Here is a 20,659-nt window from a genome sequence, read left to right on the forward strand (position 1 = left end):
TATATTAAAAATGCCAAAATATATTTAAATATAAATGAACTATACATCATAGTACATATAATCTAGCAACAACGTCGCTGCAAGAAGTAACGCTTTTTCTTCAACCGACAGATCTCTCTCGAAGGCGACGCCAAATCTAAAAATGTCAAACAAATCAATAAATTGTTAACCCGTAACCAAATTGTGAATAAAAATCACCATGTTAGTATTTCTGAGGTAACTGCGTCTGCAGGTTTGTAGGCCGAGCATTGGTGTATCAATTATATGTAAAAACTAGCAGTGCCCGCGGCTTCGCCCGCGTTGAAATCAGTATCGGTAAACTTCCAGTGAAACTCTCGACCCCAATTAAACCCTCTCAGCGGTGGAATATCGCAAAATCCGTTCTTATCGGATGTCTACGCCCTATAAGGAGCCTTTCTACCAAATTTCAAGTTTGTAACTGTTATAGTTTCGGAGATTTCGTGATCAGTGAGCCAACCTACTATCCCCCGTTTTAACCCCAAATAGGGATTGATTTCTAAAGATACATTATTTGGAGACCTTTTTACCATCTATAGAGCTTACATTTGAAATTTCAAGTCTCTTACTTCAAAAAAAATAGGACTTTCATACAAACTTCCAACCCCCGTTTTACCCCCTTAGGGGTCGTTTCTCATAAAATCCGTTCTTAGCGGATGTCTACGTCCTATAAGGAGCCTACCTGCCAAATTTCAAGTTTTTAGGTGTTATAGTTTTGGAGATTTCGTGATGAGTGACTTTTCGCGTTTATATATATTATAGATTACATTTTATCGTTGTACGTTCGACGTTCAATTTTAAACGCGTTTTTCTCGAAATAGCTTAAATTAAAAAGCAGCCGTTGATCGAAGGGTTTTTTGTTGATCCGTACATTTTAATATTAAGCAAGATGTAGTGATTTTTATCATCGAAATTCAGATTTTTACGTTTGATCGCCAAACATTTTTTCAAAAATTAATATTTTATGCCGCCATCGCATTTTTTCGCCAACGCGGAGTCACGGCCATGGATTGTACCTGTTGCGCTGGCGGTTGCGGGTTCGATCCCCGCACATGACAAACATTTGTATTGCCATACAGGTGTTTGCCGTGGTCTGGGTCTTTGTGCAGTCCTTGTGGGTCTTCCCAGCGAGTCTCGGAGAGCACGTTTAGTCGTCGGTCCCGGTTGTTATCATATACACCTGGTAGCGATCGTTACTCATAGTAGGGAATATATCCGCCAACCCGCAGTGGAGCAGCGAGGTGGATTAAGCTCTGATCCTTCTCCTATATGGGGAAAGAGGCCTATGCCCAGTAGTGGGATATGACAGGCTGAAGCGAACCCTACAATATTATAAAAAAATAGCTTAGTACCAACAATCATTTTCTGGTAATTTTTTCAGCTTAGTCAACTACTAGGTGTAACAACCCCTTGATTTACGACACGTCAAAACACTTCCGTACACCAACTACACTAACTACGCTTTGGACGCCATTGTCATCCCTAACTTAGAAACAATATGATTTCTTTGTAAAACACTTGTCACAGTCTTCAGATCCTGTTCTAATTTGCACTCAAAACATTTGACATATAGTTTAGGAACTCTTTTTTAAACGACTTCCAAAAAAGGAGGAAGTTCTCAATTCGACTGTATTTTTTTTATATATGTTACATCAGAACTTTTGACCGTGTGGACTGATTTCGACAAATTTTCTTTTAATCGAAAGGTGGTGTGTGTCAATTGGTCCCATTTAAATTTATTTGAGATCTAACAACTACTTTTCGAGTTATATCTAATAATTCGTTTTTACTTGACGCTTTTTTCGTCGACCTACGTTGTATTATACCGCATAACTTTCTACTGAATGTACCGATTTTGATAATTCTTTTTTTGTTGGAAAGGAGATATCTTTAGCTTAGTACCATGATAAGGAAACCAGGATCTGATGATGAGATCCCAGAAAAATCGAGGGAAACTTTTGAAAATCGGCAATAACTTTTTAATGGGTGTACTGATTTTGATAATTTTAATAATCAATAGTAAAATATTTGAGATGTAAATGCGCTTCCACGCATCTAAAACTCAGGAACTCAGCACTCACGATAATCATGATAAATATGACGTATTACGTATTAACTATAAATCAGCAATATTTCAAAAATTTATTTTTTAACCGACTTCAAAAAAGGAGGATGTTACCCAATTCGACCTATATTTTTTAAAATGTATGTTCGGGGATAACTCCGTCGTTTATGATCCGATTTTGATAATTCTTTTTTTTTGTTGGAAAGAAGATATCCCTAGTTTACTACAATGATAAGGAAACCAGGATTTGATGATGGGATCCCAGAGAAATCGAGGGAAACTCTTAAAAATCCGTAATAACTTATTACTGGGTGTACCGTTTTAATAATTTTTAATTTAATCGAAAGCTGATGTTTGTCATGTGGTCACATATAAATTTTGTTGAGATCTGATAACTACTTTTGAGTAATCTTTGATAACGCGTAGTTACTTGACTATTTTTTCGTCGATCTACGTTGTATTACTCGTCGATGTAATTGAAGCCGGTTTTTTTTTCGTTTGCGAGCAAACACAATTATTGTAGGTATATACGAGTGTTTCTAATACGCTCATAGCTGTACTCTGTTGTGTGCCCTTGCCCTATTCTCGACCAATAAGCTACTCCCCAACATTCTACTTACCGATCAGTAACAGGTGCCAAGAACATAGCATGCAGTAATCCCTGCCAGCGCTTGCAAGTACTCCCGACGGCTGCTCCATCCGCCTTGTAGATGTGAAACTTGATGTCGCGGAAGCAGCTGATGGTCACTCTTGGTCCTGAGAGACGACGACTTTCATTTCCTTTACTTTTATACTTAAAAGGTAACGAGGATACGGCCCACTTGATGATAAACGTTTACTGTAGGCTATGAACGCCTGCAACACCAGAAGTATCCCAAGCGCGTAGCTAAACGTAGCCTTGTCGCTCCCCGGGAGCTTTTTTTTATTATTTAATTTACGGACTGTTGTTGTACACAGGGAAGTTAGTCCTTATTTAGTATTTATATACTGAAGTCGTCGTCGGATCCATTATATTAAATGAACTGTAACTTAAACTAAATCCTACAAACTAACCCAAGCTTAGCGATGCTCTCTCTGTTCAAATATATGAAACAAGCATACATTTATACACAAAGGATTTGTAACAAATAAGATAAAAGAGTAGAAATAAAAAAGAAAAGTATAAAAGCGTATAAACAAAATATACTAAATGTAAATAAAATTTTTAATATGTGTAATTCGTTGTGGACGCTGGTCGCGCGCTGGAAGCTGATTTTTCCTTTTCTACTTATCATAATATTAAACTTCTTTACGTACGCTTGACTTGGGGAGTAAGCTGGTGAATGCGTGACAAAAACGTTACGAAAAATGTAATCAGGTGAGGCGAAAGGAAGTTGAGAGCGAGTTATACGTTAGTGAAGATAAAAAGAGAGTTACGACGTGTACGTAATGTCTCATTTACTCATCCCAAAGTTTTCCTTAATTTTTTTGGTCTGAAAGACCACAAATTTTCTTTTTTTTTTCGTCAAAACAGCAAGAGACTTTTAAAGGTTAAAATTAGAATGAAGACTTGATATGTATGTAGGACTCGCGAAAACCATAAAAGTAGCCGCCGCGGCGCCGACATTACAGGAAAACGTAACTATGTCATTAAATTTCATAGTAATCACTGAGTATTTAAACCTAAGTTTTATGACGGAGAATCTGTGTTTTAGAATCGTAGACCTTTTTAGACCCACTTTAAATCATCAAACCTTCAAGATGTAAACATATTCCTAGAAAAAAAAAAAAAAAAAACAAGCCAAATATTCTAAGAAAACACACATCAAAGGCTATTTCGATGAACAAGAATAATACAATTAGGTACTTGAGAAATTCAAACGGCACTGTGATTCATAACTTTGGGCTATTTTACCACGAATCCAGAAGATTTCCTCGCCGTCCTCTCGCTTGACAACATACTCTGGTCTCACCGCCGTCCAGATCTGCTCAATGCTGCCTATACTTGTTCCTGGCGGAGAAAACACCTAGGGAACGAGATTCAGTTATCCATTACGAATTTTGGTATCTGTCAGATAATTAAGAGATTTTTTTTAAATTTAATTTCTGACTAAATCGTTACGACACAATCAAGCGGTATGAAGAGACAGTTGAGGAAATACAATAGTCATTTACGAGTATTGATACTCAAAAAAAAAAAATGGTTCTGTTTTTTATTAAAGATGTATGAAATCGTGTGTTACACGTCATCGTCACTGTATTAACTTTAGACATTGTTAGTTATGTTTCATTTTTTTAATTCAATTTTATGCATAACTAGCTGTCCGGACAGACTTCGTTGTGTCAAAAGTTAATAGTAAAAATTATTTTTTTAATAATTTTATTTTTTATTTATTTACTATTAACACCTTTCGTAGGCTTTATGGAACTTACAAAAAAAAAAAAATAGCCGAATTCGTCGAGCCATTAACAACATTTTAGCCATTAGTAAAATTTAGCCTTAGCAACATCATTTTTATTTATATAAGATAAATAATGTCTTTATTCGTGAAATTTTGATTGCAATATTTACGCTAAGCCTTCCCAATAAGTTATCAATTAGATACTCGATATAGCAAAATGCTATTGAAGTGGGTAGCAACTCATATGTACATTTTTTAATTTGCTTAAATCCGCATATGGTATTTCATTGGCCTTTTTGGAGAACATCAGATACGGTAATGTCTCGGTTTGTATTTTATATATTACTTACTAGCAGTGCCCCGCGGTTTTACACGTCTTAATCTGAAGAAAAATATTACTTACTAGCGGTGCCTCGCGATTTTGCACGTCTTAATCTGAAGAACAAAATGGCCGATATCGAGTGATGCTACATTTGTCGATAAATGGGCTATCAGACAAAAATAATTTTTCAATTCGAATCAGTAAGTACTTCCCGAGATTTTGCGAACAAACAAACAAACACTTCAGCTTTATAATATTAGTGCAGATAAACTAACGATGTTAAAAAATATACGGTCACATTAACAACAATAAAAGCTGTACTTGTATACGCTGCAGGTGACACGGTAACACTCTCGATGTGCAGGCGTAGGGGCGGTTGATGCGCATCACCTCTTTTCCAGTCTGGTCTCTCACGTGCAGCTGTAGTGGTCGGAGACCGTAACAGAAGTAGCCCACCCACCAGCTGGAAATTTTATATTCAACTAGCTGACTCGGCAAACGTTGTCTTACCGCTAAACGCTATTTAAAAATAGGGGTTGATAGTGGAAGGGTGAAAATTTAGGGTTGTATGTATTTTTCAACGCCAAATTATGATAAAATAAAATATAAATAATTTATCAAAAAAAAAAAAAAAAAAAAATTGGGGTGGTGGTTAACATTGAAGGGGATGAAAACTAGATGTTGTTCGATTCTCAGACCTACCCAATATGCTCACAAAATTTTATGAGAATCGGTATAGCTGTTTCGGAAGAGTTTACCTACAAACACCGCGACACGAGAATTTTATATATTAGATTATATGAGGTAGGGCAGAAATATCCTGCTCAAACTTTGGAGCAGCTTGAGAGGAGAACTACTGCTTAAAATTTGGAGCAACCTGAACGGGTAAGTACCTCAATTTTGTAGTGTTGTGTTGCTGTGGTGAGTAAGGTATCCAGAGCACCTGGATAGGGCTGGTGGCTATGTTTGGGTTGTGATGCTTTTTGTGTTTAGTTCTCAAGACGATTCAAAAATTATGTTGAAATCCTTGATAATAATTTTTTAAAACACACACGGTCGAATGTTCCTAAAGTAAAAGGAAAAAGAAATTAGCATATTCGGTAATTATTAGATTTTTTTTCATACCATAAACGCAAGGTAAAAATTATGTAGGCTAGGCGCTCCCAAGGGATAGGCGATACGTGATCGTGAAGTAGTTTAAATTTACTAATTCAATGGCGCCATGACAATCCTCCAATGACACAAAAATAAAGCTATCATGACATCATTAGTAAATTAATTACATATTAAATTGGCCACAAAATCGATAATATTGTTGTCTAGTACTAAGTAACTAAAAATAAAACTATATTGAAGGACTTGAAACGTAGATTAAAAATATTGAAAGATTTTAAAAGCATAACGTCATCAGAGTTACATTTCAAATACTATTCGTTTAAAATTTAAATATAAATTTTTAAGATAAATAAAAAATGACTACATTAGCAAATTAACTTAAGCTTAGACCATCGTTCTGATGGAGTGGTGAAGAGAGATCCATTGATCAAGATTCTGAACTACAAACCTTATACGGGACTTACCTCGATTTTCATTTTGAAACTCTCAATATTTCAGTGATGTTGCAGACGCCATGTGGTAAAAGTCTCACACTCATTCGCCATACAACGTTTATATCTCGTTTAGGCAATGTCCTAGTAGTTATTACGATACCTCAAGAGCACGAAAAGCTCTCGATGCCGTTTGGTCATTATTGACACAGAATATCTCAGCGTTCAAGCGCTAACTACAGGTAGTATAGTTAGCGTTTGGCCAATTTTATTTATTTATCAGATTGAAGAAGCGAAAGATCCAAAGAATATATAATCTATGAATAGGTTAGTCGGTTAGTCGGTTAGTCGGATTCAAAGTACAATCGAACATACCTATTTTCTTCCTCGATGGTGTACACCAGACTCTGTTCAGGCGTCCTCACGTAGAACCTGTTCTTCTTCCCCCGCAGAAACAGTACGCTCTTCACTCTGAGGCGCTTGTTGATGAAAAGACGGTCCACGGACGAGAGCTCGTGGAGAAATCGCGGCTCTGGTTCCGGTACCTGAGATAAAGACAACTAGTCAATCTCTTTCTAGCTATCCAGTGTTATTTTAGTGCCTTCAAAGACAGTATCTGTAGATGAACTATTATAGGATTTGTAGGATTGATCTAGTCATTTAAGACCATGTGATCTTCTTCTAAAAATTTCTTGTAAAAAATGAAAATTATTCCAATCATCAAAAACTCATCACATAGAAACACTCCATAGTATAAAACAAAGTCGCTTTCCACTCTCTGTACGCTTAAATCTTTAAAACTACGCAACGGATTTTGATGCGGTTTTCTTTAGTAAATAGAGTAATTCCAGAGGAAGGTATTCCAGAGAAGGAATGTATAATAAATGCATATATAGCAGAGGAACACTGATAGTTTTAGAGCTTTCTAATGTGATGTTGTACACATTTTTTGCGCTTACATTGCAAATATTTATTTTATATTTTATATTTAGTACCTTCATTACACCTGTGCGAAACCGGGGCGGGTCGCAAGTAATAAATAAATTTACAAAACGGGCATACAAAAATATTCTAAATAAAAACAATTCTGATTTGATTGATATTGTTAATTGCACCATCGAGCTCTATTTTATATGTCTGTGTTCGTATATCTTTTACAGTTTTTTTATATTTATTTATCAATAGATTATAATAGGCAGTGTTGTTGCACTGACAATAAAAGCTAAGATAAAACAGGGCTACATTACTTCGTGCTTATAAAGAAATAAAAGTGTCGTATGTTTATGTAATGTAAAAACAAATTTAATAATAAAACGAGGGAACTATAATTAATACATTACTGTGTACATTATTATTATTATACAAATGATTGTCGACGATCTACTAGAGCACAATTATCTCAAGATTTAGTTTATAAACTGTAAATAATCACAATAGGATTCATGTGACCAGAGCTGTCACTATAATTAATATATAAGACGTAGAATATGTATGTGATAATAATAAGATCGCCTGGTTGTACACTTGTAACTATAATTGCTTGTATATTTAATTTTGTTCTTTGTTCAAATGTCCAATAAAGTATATAATAAAAACATTACCGGTCATCAACAGCTGTCCCCGATATTGCAACGTTTGGAACACAAAGTAACTTTTCTCAAGACAATACCTACCTGTATTTTGCGTCATAATTAATATATTATTTTGTTGTTTTCCTTTAATAATATTAAACGCAGAACGAATTCCGGTAACCGTGATTTATGATTTAACGAAATTATGTGAAGAAACTATTACGATTGCGGTAACGATTGATGAGAATATTTATTTAATGCGCCCAATGGTCGAAATTCGACCATAATTAATTTAAAGTATAAGTTTGAACATTAATAAAGTAATGTGTGTAATGTTTTATTTATTGGTTTAATATATTTTTTATGCACGATTAAAAAAAATATTAGGATTCTGCACTCCTTCTCTATATAAACTACAAGTGTGCGAAATTTTATACTCCCGCGTCCGCGCAATTTTCGTAAAAAGTGGTACAAAGTTATTGCTTCACGTATTCATATATTTATAAGATATATACAATCTATTTTATTATATTAGACGCCGCGTTGGCGCAACGGTCACAGCCATGGATTGTACCTGTTACGCTGGCGGTTGCGGGTTCGATCCCCGCACACGACAAACATTTGTATTGGCCATACAGGTGTTTGCCGTAGTCTGGGTATTTCGCAGTCCTTGTGGGTCTCCCCACGGTGTCTTGGAGAGCACGTTAAGCCGTCGGTCCCGGTTGCTATTATGTACACCTGATAGCGATCGTTACTCATAGTAGGCAATATATCCGCCAACCCGCATTGGAGCAGCGTGGTGGATTAAGCTCTGATCCTTCTCCTAAATAGGGAAAGAGGCCTATGCCCAGTAGTGGGATATTTATTACAGGCTGAAGCGTATACAATCTATTTATTTATTTATTCAATTATTTTATTTATTTAATTTTTTGTATAAATTGACCTTAACCATGGTTTGAGGTTAGGTCCAACTCAAAATCTGGAGCAGCCCATCTGGGTGCCTCAACCTAACAGAAGATCACAGTTAAACAATAGTGTTCTCAAGTTGCGTTCCTGTGGTGAGTAAGGTGGCCAGAGCTCCTGGAGAGGGTCAGCGGTAGAATCGGCAACACGCTAGCGATGCTTCTGGTGTTGCAGGCATCTGTAGGCTACGGTAATCGCTTACCATCAGGTGAGCCGTACGCTGATTTGAAGACCTAGTTAAATAAAAAATATTTTACGGTATAACATACATATATTAATAGTATGTTTAAAGTTTACCTTATGTAATTTTTTATTTTAGATATGAATTATTGTGATCATTATAATTATGACGTGAAGGCTGACTAAGCGGTGATTTTTTTTGATAGAACTGCTAAACAGCAGTTAGACATTGAGAGGATGACAAATATTTTTTCAAAAAATTAACAATATTTTTGTCGATCACGTTTGACTGTTTCTTAAGTAGCAACAATGTGAATAAATGAACGTGCATAACTACCAAATAACTGTTGGCAACTAATTGTATAATTATTTTTAGTTCGTGAAAAGTGGTTTTCTGAAATTTTCTACTTTTCTGAACAATTTTCTTAATTTTGTCCTTTTACGAACCTTCTATAAAGTATTATAAGACTGATACAAAAAGTAGCTCAATTAGTTTATGCATTAATTCTTGAGTTTTACGCTGAGCACTACATTATGCGATTGATGTTTTTTATATAGATGAACAGATAGATGGGGACAAAGTTATCATATTATCTTACAAACGTCAGGTATTTACCTCGACCGTAGGCTGTTCTACTTGTACTAAGGGCTCCTTCACATACGCGTAAGGCTCCGCGGGCGTCGCAGGGATCGGTGTGGCTTGCATCATCATTTTCCCAAACAACGTTCAAAATTTCATTTTATCTAAAATTATTACATTGTTCTATTTTGACAACGATTGTCATTTTAATATAATTATTTATATTCTGTTTTATAATAAAAAGAGGTGGTAAAAGATTAAAGGTTAAAAAAAGTTAAAAAAAAATTAATTTTCCAAACAGTAGATATCAACTTATAATTAAAAATAAAATAAAATAATAAATAAAAAGCCTTTTATTTCTGGTTTTTGTACAAAAATTGATTACAAAAAATCGATAAAAATAAACAAATTTACTATCGGTAAAAAATTATAACAATTATCTATTAATAAAAAGTAGTTGTTTGTACACCAGAACCCTCTATGAGGTGAAGGCTTCTTCCAGAGTATTATAATTAAAGCATATTATTTTGCAAGCGAACTAATTTTTGATATTTACTCGTTAAGAAGCGATAAGTGAAATCAAGTGAAACAGTTACGCTTAGCAGTGACACTAAGAGTGACTGCTTATAGCGCTTTTAGCTTTTTATGTGAGATAGGTAACAATATTTCATCATTTAATGAACGAATATAGCAGGCTTACATTTTATGTTTAGACTTTTGGGTTTTATTATTTGAATTAATTTCTATTTGAATAATAATAGTAATAATTTTCTTTATTTCAGGTAAAAACTGACCCGTTAAACAATTCGTCTTAAACAATTCTTATAACACAAATACAACAAAAAAAAGAAATTAACGCCTGTCACACAGTGGGCTGAAATTCGCGTTTCATAGACATTCAAATTTATTTTTTCAAGTGACGCTTTTTTTGCTTGAATGCGATTGAGAATAACTGCTATATGCCTTATATAATGAACTTTCAGGTTTATAATGGTAAACAGCGTACTTAGAATTTTTTTAAATTTTTTTTTGTATGGAGTCGACATAATAAATGATGATATCTCCATAATCGCACAATTGCGCCTAATATCCTCTTAGGTTATTAAAATATAAATTATTTTTGATTTTTTGACATACTTCATGCTACGGTCAAACGTGCGTTTTTTTTTTTAAAAAAATCTTTACAAAATTTACCAATTTTGTTTTCTCTATTTTTGGTTTTTAACTAATGTCAAGATTTACATGGGTGTATATATGCTTTACATTTACTCAAATTAATTGTGTGCTATATAAAAAAGTGAAATTCATTAAAAACCATAAAAAGGTTTAATTATTACAATAAAAATATAATATGATAAAATTAAATAAGGCTATAAATATATTATTTTTATTATTGCCTTTTCTGTATCACTATCTTCAGAGCCGAACTCAAAGTCAGAGTTTATTTCAGCAATATCCCTAAACTCCAATTCAGGTGTTTGAAGATTCAGCAGATCCAATGTTTCAGCAAATACATTTTTCTTTTTCTTTGCATTCATTCGTTGGGTCTTACTGCTGAAATAAGTGGATCGGACGAATTATCATCACTTCATCATTACGGCCTAATACATTCCACTGGTGGAGATAGGCCTCACAAGTTCACGCCTAAAATGGTGTGAACTCGTGTGTTTTGCTCATAGTCACTACGCAGTCTAGGCAAACGAGTTGGTGACCGCAGGGCTGGCTTTGTCACACCGAAGAACCCGTCTTCGGCCTGTGTATTTCAAAGCCAGCACTTAGATGAATCTTCGGATCAAAAATTCGGATTCGGATCAGATGAATCTTCGGAAAGAACATCTTCGGATCAGATCTTCATCTAGTTCAGTGATAGCCGCAATCTTTACAGGAAATCCAAAAAATCGTCGTGCAGTGTTCCTGTCGTTAGTTGTCCATAATATTACCTTAAGACAACGATTAATAGGTTTAGTTCAGTTTTGAACCTGGCTTGGATAGTTTTCTTTCTTGCATCCACTGCGGCTTTCTCACTTTCTTTTCTAGCAGACCACTTCTTAATATCTAATTTCATTCATGACATTCCATCATGTTTATGCGCGCATGTAGTGAAGAAAGTCCGCGCTCCGTCAAGTCATCTTCTGTAGATTTCTGATCCGAAGATTTTCTGTAATTTTGCAAGCCATAACTTCAAGTCAATCCATCAATGTTTCGAAATTGAAAGAATATGCGTACATAACTGCTGAAAAGTATGTAGAATTATACAACTGGTACTACATGCTATCAACAGTGCACACAATACTGCTTCGTGGAGCAGAAATTATCGCTTGTAACGCAATAGTACCGATTGGGAGTTTATCTGAAGAGGCTTCAGAAGCGAGGAACAAAGACTTCAGAAGATTCAGAGAACATCACTCACGTAAGAAGAGCAGAATAAGTTTCAATGAAAATATGTTTAATTGCCTTCTTCTTTTGTCCGATCCACTTATTTCAGCAGTAAGACCCAACGAATGAATGCAAAGAAAAAGAAAAATGTATTTGCTGAAACATTGGATCTGCTGAATCTTCAAACACCTGAATTGGAGTTTAGGGATATTGCTGAAATAAACTCTGACTTTGAGTTCGGCTCTGAAGATAGTGATACAGAAAAGGCAATTATAAAATTAATATATTTATAGCCTTATTTAATTTTATCATATTATATTTTTATTGTAATAATTAAACCTTTTTATGGTTTTTAATGAATTTCACTTTCTTATATAGCACACAATTAATTCGAGTAAATGTAAAATATATATACACCCATGTATATCTTGACATTAGTTAAAAACCAAAAAATAAAGAAAACAAAATTTGTAAATTTTTTAAAGATTTTTTAAAAAAAAAACGCACGTCTGACCGCAGTATGAAGTATGTCAAAAAATCAAAAATAATTTATATTTTAATAACCTAAGAGGATATTAGGCGCAATTGTGCGATTATGGAGATATCATCATTTATTATGTCGACTCCATACAAAAAAAATTAAAAAAAAATCTAAGTACGCTGTTTACCATTATAAACCTGAAAGTTCATTATATAAGGCATATAGCAGTTATTCTCAATCGCATTCAAGCAAAAAAAGCGTCACTTGAAAAAATAATTTTGAATGTCTATGAAACGCGATTTTCAGCCCACTGTGTGTCACGACAATTTGCAAAATACAATAATACAATAATAAAATCACATTAATACTAAATAATACCTATATATAACATATATCTAGGTATAATACAAATAAATAATTTTAACAATAATTTCATTATATTAAAACTAAAACAACTAATTAGAAAAACAAAATGTTTAAATCGGTAAAAATAATCGGTATAGAGGAAAAGTAAGTCGCGTGTCGGTCCTGTCACACGCACACTCATTTTTTGTATTACATATCTATATAAAAATAAAAATGGATGTTGCTAAGCGCATAACTTGAGAATTGCTCGACCATTTGGCTAATTTATTTTTTGTATGTTCCTTAATATCCACGGCAGGTTTTAATACTTAAAAATTTAAAAATAAAAATTGAATTATATTATGAACTTTAGACAGAACGAAATCTGTCCGGGCAGTTTTGTATTATAAAAAATATTTTTGACAATAAATTATTGTTAAAGCTGCACTTTTATAATAAAACATGCAGTTGGAGTAAACGACACCATGCAAATGACTGCATCGAGGGGGACTTCATTTAAATTTAAGGATAAAAAAAATGCAAACTGTATCGCTTTTATCAATCTCTGCAACAATGAAGTGTGGTTACAATGTGTGTAGGGTGACATTACAGTTATATGAGACTCTTCGTCAAGAGTTTCTGTATGCCTAACATTAATAATATGTAAAGAAGATTATTATAAATTTTAAAGAGTTTAAAAAAGAAACTGGAAAAGACTGAGAATAAATATCTATACTAATAAATGGAGAGAAGGTTTATATGTTAGGTTATACTGCGAAAACTACTGAACCGATTGGAATAATACTTATACCATAAGATGCAGTGTGTTTTGGAAAAGGTTTAAGTACCTATAATGTTGGTGATTACTAATCGTGTAAAAAATATCGATGTACAGATTTCGCTAGTACTAACATATATAACAGTACATATACACAAACATATGAATATACAATATGTTATATATAGGCAACATATATACAGTATATATAGGTAACATATATACAATATATATAGGTAATAGACATATGAATTTGACAAAAATTAAATATTAATTTTTGAATGTTTAAGAAATAAATTTTATAGGTACGTTTTGGTGTTAATTTTTTAACTTATTATTAAGTTTAGTTCAATAGCTATAATAAATGATAATTGTAGTCGAACCAAATTAAAGCATATTTAAAAAAAGTCCACTACTATCCAAAATGATGGTCACACGATATTCAAATGCGTGCGCACGCGCCGCCCCGCGCTGACATTTTATGCAAAAACGCAAATTTTATCGAAATTTGAAACGCTCCATTGTGTGCAAGTACGAATGAATAAAAATAATCGTCGTGGACTTCGTTTTTAGGGGAAAAATGCATTTCACAAGGATTCGGTCATTATTCTAAGCAGGAGCGTGTCGTATGGAATTAACGATTGGTTTTTATGCTTTCGCCGTTTTGAATTAATAAGGATTTTGGCATGGTCAAATGGGGTATCGATTGTTACGTGGCCGATGGTCTTTATTTGAACGTTGCAACTGTTTTATTTAGTTTTATTATTGTAAAGTAACATTACGTTTTCTGATCGATATTTTTAAACTGTAATCGAGTGAGATGTTTATATTGTTGTACATATTTATATATAATTAATTAGTCTTGAGATTATGGATTTTAGGTAATTTACAGTCTGTTAAATACTAGCGAAATCCTGAAAGATAATATAAAATGATTTACCCCAGAACTATAATTCTTTAGAAAGGAAAGGGCGTAATAAAATAATAGTAACTTTATCAAATAAAGCTTTTATTCTTTTTATTTTATTATTATTTATTACATTATTACCAATAATGATTACCAATACATCATTCTATGAACTTCTTTACTGCGTTTAGGAGATTGAGAAGTCCTTAGTAATTACTTCGATGTATTTCTTAGGATTTAGTGGGTCAGTAACAGACTGTGTGTGTCCTCATAAGCATAGTCTCAAGACTGTTTTCTGAACGAAATTGGTTGTTACACGTCCGATTGAAGCTGTTCTTAGTAGTTAAATTTAGCAAAATATTGTTCTAGATTTTAGGATAAAAATCCTATGTGTTAATATGGATCTACAGCTCTTAATAAGTATCAAGTTTTGTAGCAATCGCTTGAGAACATTTTGACAGAAAGACATCTAACCATCTAATCCATCTTTCCTTTTTTTTTCGCCGGGAAATGTGTTTACGCACTAGCCCTATCCTATCCTATATGTGCTGTGTGGCTACGGCACTAAAGAATTTAGCAATCCCTTCTCTTCCCGTGGGTGTCGTAAGAGGCGACTAAGGGATAACAAGGTTCCACAACCACCTTGGAACTTGAGAAGCCGACCGATGGCGGGATAACCATCCAACTGCTGGCTTTGAAATACACAGGCCGAAGACGGGCAGCAGCGTCTTCGGTGCGACAAAGCCAGTACTGCGGTCACCAACCCGCCTGCCCAGCGTGGTGACTATGGGCAAAACCCATGAGTTCACGTTATTTTTGGCGTAAACTTGTGGAGGCCTATGTCCAGCAGTGGACTGTCTGTATAGGCTGTAATGATGATGATGATGACTAGCCCTATCGCCGGAGAGGCGACGGGAGTGTTGGGCTCCTGGTGCGGTCAAAAAGCCCACGGACTACCTACATTGTCAATAATACATCTTTCCTAGATCTATCCATTGTAACTAAATTGGGACAGTGGTCAGGAGACAGGAGGATATGGTAAATCTAAACCAATCTTCTCACGAACCTAACAATAATAGTCATTTCAAAACCAACTCCATCGACTACTAAGACAGAACCTTAGATTTAGGTCTTTCTATGACGTCAGGCGACAAGAAAAAAGATTAGATACCTTTTTTGAAAAATATATTCCACAAAATAAAATGTTGATATGAATAATTTAAATCACTTTGGAATATGGGTTGATGTTTGATGAATACAATTATTTGATTTCTGTAGATAGTTATGCGTCAGTATCCTAGAATTTTTCGCAATCAAAATCAAAATCAAATATTACTTTATTTAAATAGGTTTCAAATTAAAATTTTAAAGTTATTATTATTTTTAAAAGTGAAGCTACCGCGGAATCGGAATGTAGATTCTGCAGAAAAGAATCGGCGAGAAACTCCGCTGTTACTCTTTTAATAATAGTTTGCTCGCAAACGAAAAAAAAACCGTCTTCAATTACATCGATGTAATACAAGGTAAGTAGACGAGAAGAATTAACAAACGCACAACGTCACTACGATTTTCGAGGGTTTCTCTCGATTACTCGGGGATTCCGCCATCAGATCCTGGTTGCCTTAATATATATATAAATATATTATACTAGCTGACCCCGCAAACGTTGTTTTGCCATATATCTATTTTATTAACCCCCTTAATCCCTCCCCCCTTTTAACTTAGTGGTATGAAAAATAGATGTTGTTCGATTCTCAGACCTACCCAATATGCACACAAAATTTCATGAGAATCGGTCAAGTCGTTTCGGAGGAGTTTAACTACAAACACCGCGACACGAGAATTTTATATATGAGATAAGTCAATTGTCAATAAATAAATAAAATAATAATTATACAGTTTTTTTTTTGTTTGTGACAGTCACAAAGTGTTCATTGCTCGCTATTAAACAACTTAAATGTAATTTTTTTTATTTTCATTGGACCTTTTTCGTTTTAATTTTTCAATATCATAAAATAACTGAGAGTACGGAATGGATAAATGGTTATATAGGTTAGTATAAATAAAAAATGATTGTTGTGTTTCTGTGGTGAGTAAGGTGACCAGAGCTCCTGGGGGAGATTCGGGGTAAGGTCGGCAACACGCTTGCAATGCTTCTGGTAATCGCTTACCCGTACTCTTGTTTGGCGACCTAGTTGTATAAAAAAAAAGTCCATCATAATATTATAAATATTTATCATGTCTTATTTTTATCATAACAGTTGGGTTAATTTTTTTTTATATTATCTCATCTGTTGTATTAATAATATTAATAATGCGTAATATTTTATAGATTGCTTTCGTCAATGAATTGGCTCTCAAATTGGTATTATTAATATAATATATGATATGGTTATCATATATTATATTAATACACTTAGGATAAGATGTTTGCCTTCCTATTTGGGAAAAATCTCACAATTACTCCACATAAATTGTATATCGCACTGTGAGGATTTATGGGTTAAACTTGAACTGCTAAATACCAATGGTCAAACTGATTATCTGTACATTTGCACTGTTTATATTTCCCCTCCGGCACAGAAACATATCTTGGTACACTTCATTTTAAATACAAATCATATAATTGATAAACTTAGCTCCTTTAACATAATCGTTCTTGGGGATATTAACTTGGGTGGTCTGTGTTGGAACTAGACGAGTGGTCCTGCACGGACTACGATAACAACGAATAATTTGTTGAATAAAATGATTACTGATTTAATGTCATTAAATGCTCTTACACAGTATAATTGTTGTAAAAATAATAAAAATTGCGTTTTAGACCTAGTAATTAGCTCGCTGGTTATCTCCCAATTGAGCGAAAGCAAGGACCCTCTTTCCAGGATAGAACCATTACACCCTCCTATTGAGTTTTCCGTTAAAATTAACTTTCAGGAAAAGCTCGAATCTTGTATTGGGGCTAGGTTCCGCTTCTACAAAGCTGACTATGACAAAATTACAAGTGCCCTGAATAATATTCTTGGGAGAAGAAATTGTCGAGTTATGATTGCTGTTCTGAGAATTATCATTGCTAAAACATGTGCCCAAATCCAAAACACGGTCTAGTAAATATCCGCTATGGTTTTCTGCAGCACTGATAAAAGTCATCAATGAAAAATTTAAATATCGTAAAAATGGCAACCCTCCTGATTTAATTACTTTTAAGTTGCTCGGGGAGCGTTGCGCGAATCTTCATAATCTAAACTATAAATTGTATTTGAATAGCCTGGAAACAACTTTGTCTTCAAACCCTAAACTTTTTTGGAGCTTTATCAAGCGCAAAAAGGGTAAGTCAATTTCCTATCCTGCCACGATGTCCTTAGATGGCGAAGTGGCTTCTTCCGGACCGGGACAGATATAATATCATAAATAACGGTTCGTTATTAAAGAGGTTTGTTATTTTTGTTGGCGTCCTGTCGTGTTGGCTCATTGGCGCGTTGGCACGTTGGCACGTTGGCGCATTGGCGCATTGGCGTGTTGGCGTGTTGGCGTATTGGCACATTGGCGTGTTGGCGTGTTGGCGTGTTGGCGTATTGGCACATTGGCGTGTTGGCGTATTGGCGTGTTGGACTGTTAGCGTGTTGGCGTATTGGCGTGTTGGTGTGTTGGCGTGTTGGCGCATTGGCGTGTTGGCATGTTGGCGTGTTGGCGTGTTGGCGCATTGGCGTGTTGGCATGTTGGCGTGTTGGCGTGTTGGCGTGTTGGCGTGTTGGCATGTTGGCGTGTTGGACTGTTGGCGTGTTGGCGCATTGGCGTGTTGGCGTATTGGCGTGTTGGCATGTTGGTGTGTTGGCGCATTGGCGTATTGGCGTGTTGGCGTATTGGCGTGTTGGCGTATTGGCGTGTTGGCATGTTGGCGTGTTGGACTGTTGGCGTATTGGCACATTGGCGTGTTGGCGTGTTGGCGCATTGGTGTATTGGCGTGTTGGCGTATTGGCATGTTGGCGTGTTGGTGTGTTGGCGTGTTGGCGTGTTGGCGTATTGGCGTGTTGGCGTGTTGGCGTATTGGCACATTGGCGTGTTGGCGCATTGGTGTATTGGCGTGTTGGCGTGTTGGCGTGTTGGCATGTTGGCGTGTTGGCGTGTTGGTGTATTGGCACATTGGCGTGTTGGCGCATTGGCGCATTGGCGTATTGGCGTGTTGGCGTGTTGGCGTATTGGAACATTGGCGTGTTAGCGTGTTGGCGTGTTGGCGTATTGGCGTATTGGCACATTGGCGAGTTGGCGTATTGGCGTGTTGGCGTGTGGGCATGTTGGCGTGTTGGCGTGTTGGCGTATTGGCGTGTTGGCGTATTGGCACATTGGCGTGTTGGCGCATTGGCGTGTTGGCATGTTGGCGTGTTGGCGTGTTGGCGCATTGGCGTGTTGGCATGTTGGCGTGTTGGCGTGTTGGCGTGTTGGCGTATTGGCACATTGGCGTGTTGGCGCATTGGCGTGTTGGCATGTTGGTGTGTTGGCGTGTTGGCGTATTGGTGTATTGGCGTGTTGGCATATTGGCACATTGGCGTGTTGGCGCATTGGCGTATTGGCGTGTTGGCGTGTTGGCGTATTGGCGTGTTGGCGTATTGGCGTGTTGGCATGTTGGCGTGTTGGACTGTTGGCGTATTGGCACATTGGCGTGTTGGCGTGTTGGCGCATTGGTGTATTGGCGTGTTGGCGTATTGGCATGTTGGCGTGTTGGTGTGTTGGCGTATTGGCGTGTTGGCGTATTGGCACATTGGCGTGTTGGCGCATTGGTGTATTGGCGTGTTGGCGTGTTGGCGTGTTGGCGTGTTGGACTGTTGGCGTGTTGGCATGTTGGCGTGTTGGACTGTTGGCGTGTTGGCGTGTTGGCGTATTGGCGTGTTGGCGCATTGGCGTATTGGTGTGTTGGCGTGTTGGCGTATTGGCGTGTTGGCATGTTGGCGTATTGGCGTGTTGGAGTGTTGGCATGTTGGCGTGTTGGACTGTTGGCGTGTTGGACTGTTGGTGTGTTGGCGTGTTGGCGTGTTTAAGTTAAGCGGACAATAAAAAAAATGTCGATGTCCAATTTTAGTAATTTTCCAATATGCAATGAAACAAAACTAATGAATGAAAACTATTGTTAACGGGCGTCAGATGTAGTCCGGACGACGACCACTGACTACTGCGCTCAGTCAGGCGTTATATACATTATATAATTTATATGTAGAAAGCCGGTAGAGATAACTCTAGAAGAAGTCTCTTCCAGCTAACCTGCGATAGTTGTTTCATTTTTTTTTTATTTTTTTTTATTACTGAACTTTCATTTGGACAAAATATCTGTGTTGTTACGGCAATAAAATATAAAGCCGCCCCCTATCTTCCCGTGGGTGTCGTAAGAGGCGACTAAGAGATAACATAGTTCCACTACCACCTTGGAACTTCAAAAGCCGACCGGTGGCGGGATAACCATCCAACTGCTGGATTTGAAATACACAGGCTGAAGACGGACAGCAGCGTCTTCGGTGCGACAAAGCCAGCCCTGCGGTCACCAATCCGCCTGCCCACCGTGGTGACTATGGCAAACACACATGAGGAGCTTGAACTTGCGGAGCCCTATGTCCAGCAGTAGACTGTATCAAGCTAAAGTGAAGATGATGATGATGATATTGAATACGGAATCGACTATCTGTTTCAGCGTTATATCAAGTCAGTCAGTCAGTCCACTGCTGAACAAAGGCCTCACTGAGTTCGCGCAAGACATCCCGGTTTTCCGCAATATAACAATATCATCATCATCATCATTACAGCCTATACAGTCCACTGCTGGACATAGGCCTCCACAAGTTTACGCCAAAAATAACGTGAACTCATGTGTTTTGCCCATAGTCACCACGCTGGGCAGGCGGGTTGGTGACCGCAGTACTGGCTTTGTCGCACCGAAGACGCTGCTGCCCGTCATCGGCCTGTGTATTTCAAAGCCAGCAGTTGGATGGTTATCCCGCCATCGGTTGGCTTCTTAAGTTCCAAGGTGGTTGTGGAACCTTGTTATCCCTTAGTCGCCTCTTACGACACCCACGGGAAGAGAGGGGTGGCTAAATTCTTTAGTGCCGTAGCCACACAGCACGCGTTTAAATCAGTGAGTCAAAAAGATTTCCCGGCA

General features: G+C 36.4%; 1 protein-coding gene across 1 annotated transcript; it reads right to left on the bottom strand.

The window, feature by feature from the left end:
* Positions 1-9,756, bottom strand: LOC123666620 (phospholipid scramblase 1-like). Its single transcript, XM_045600712.1, has 6 exons — positions 9,664-9,756; positions 6,709-6,878; positions 5,108-5,249; positions 3,978-4,089; positions 2,704-2,839; positions 1-136 (listed from the first exon to the last, which is right to left on the bottom strand). The coding sequence occupies exons 1-6, from the start codon at positions 9,754-9,756 to the stop codon at positions 40-42; spliced, it is 750 nt and encodes a 249-aa protein (XP_045456668.1). The 3' UTR covers positions 1-39.
* Positions 9,757-20,659: the final 10,903 nt, after the last annotated feature.

The sequence above is a fragment of the Melitaea cinxia genome, chromosome 26, assembly GCF_905220565.1.
Source record: "Melitaea cinxia chromosome 26, ilMelCinx1.1, whole genome shotgun sequence".
Taxonomy (NCBI): Eukaryota; Metazoa; Arthropoda; class Insecta; order Lepidoptera; family Nymphalidae; genus Melitaea; species Melitaea cinxia.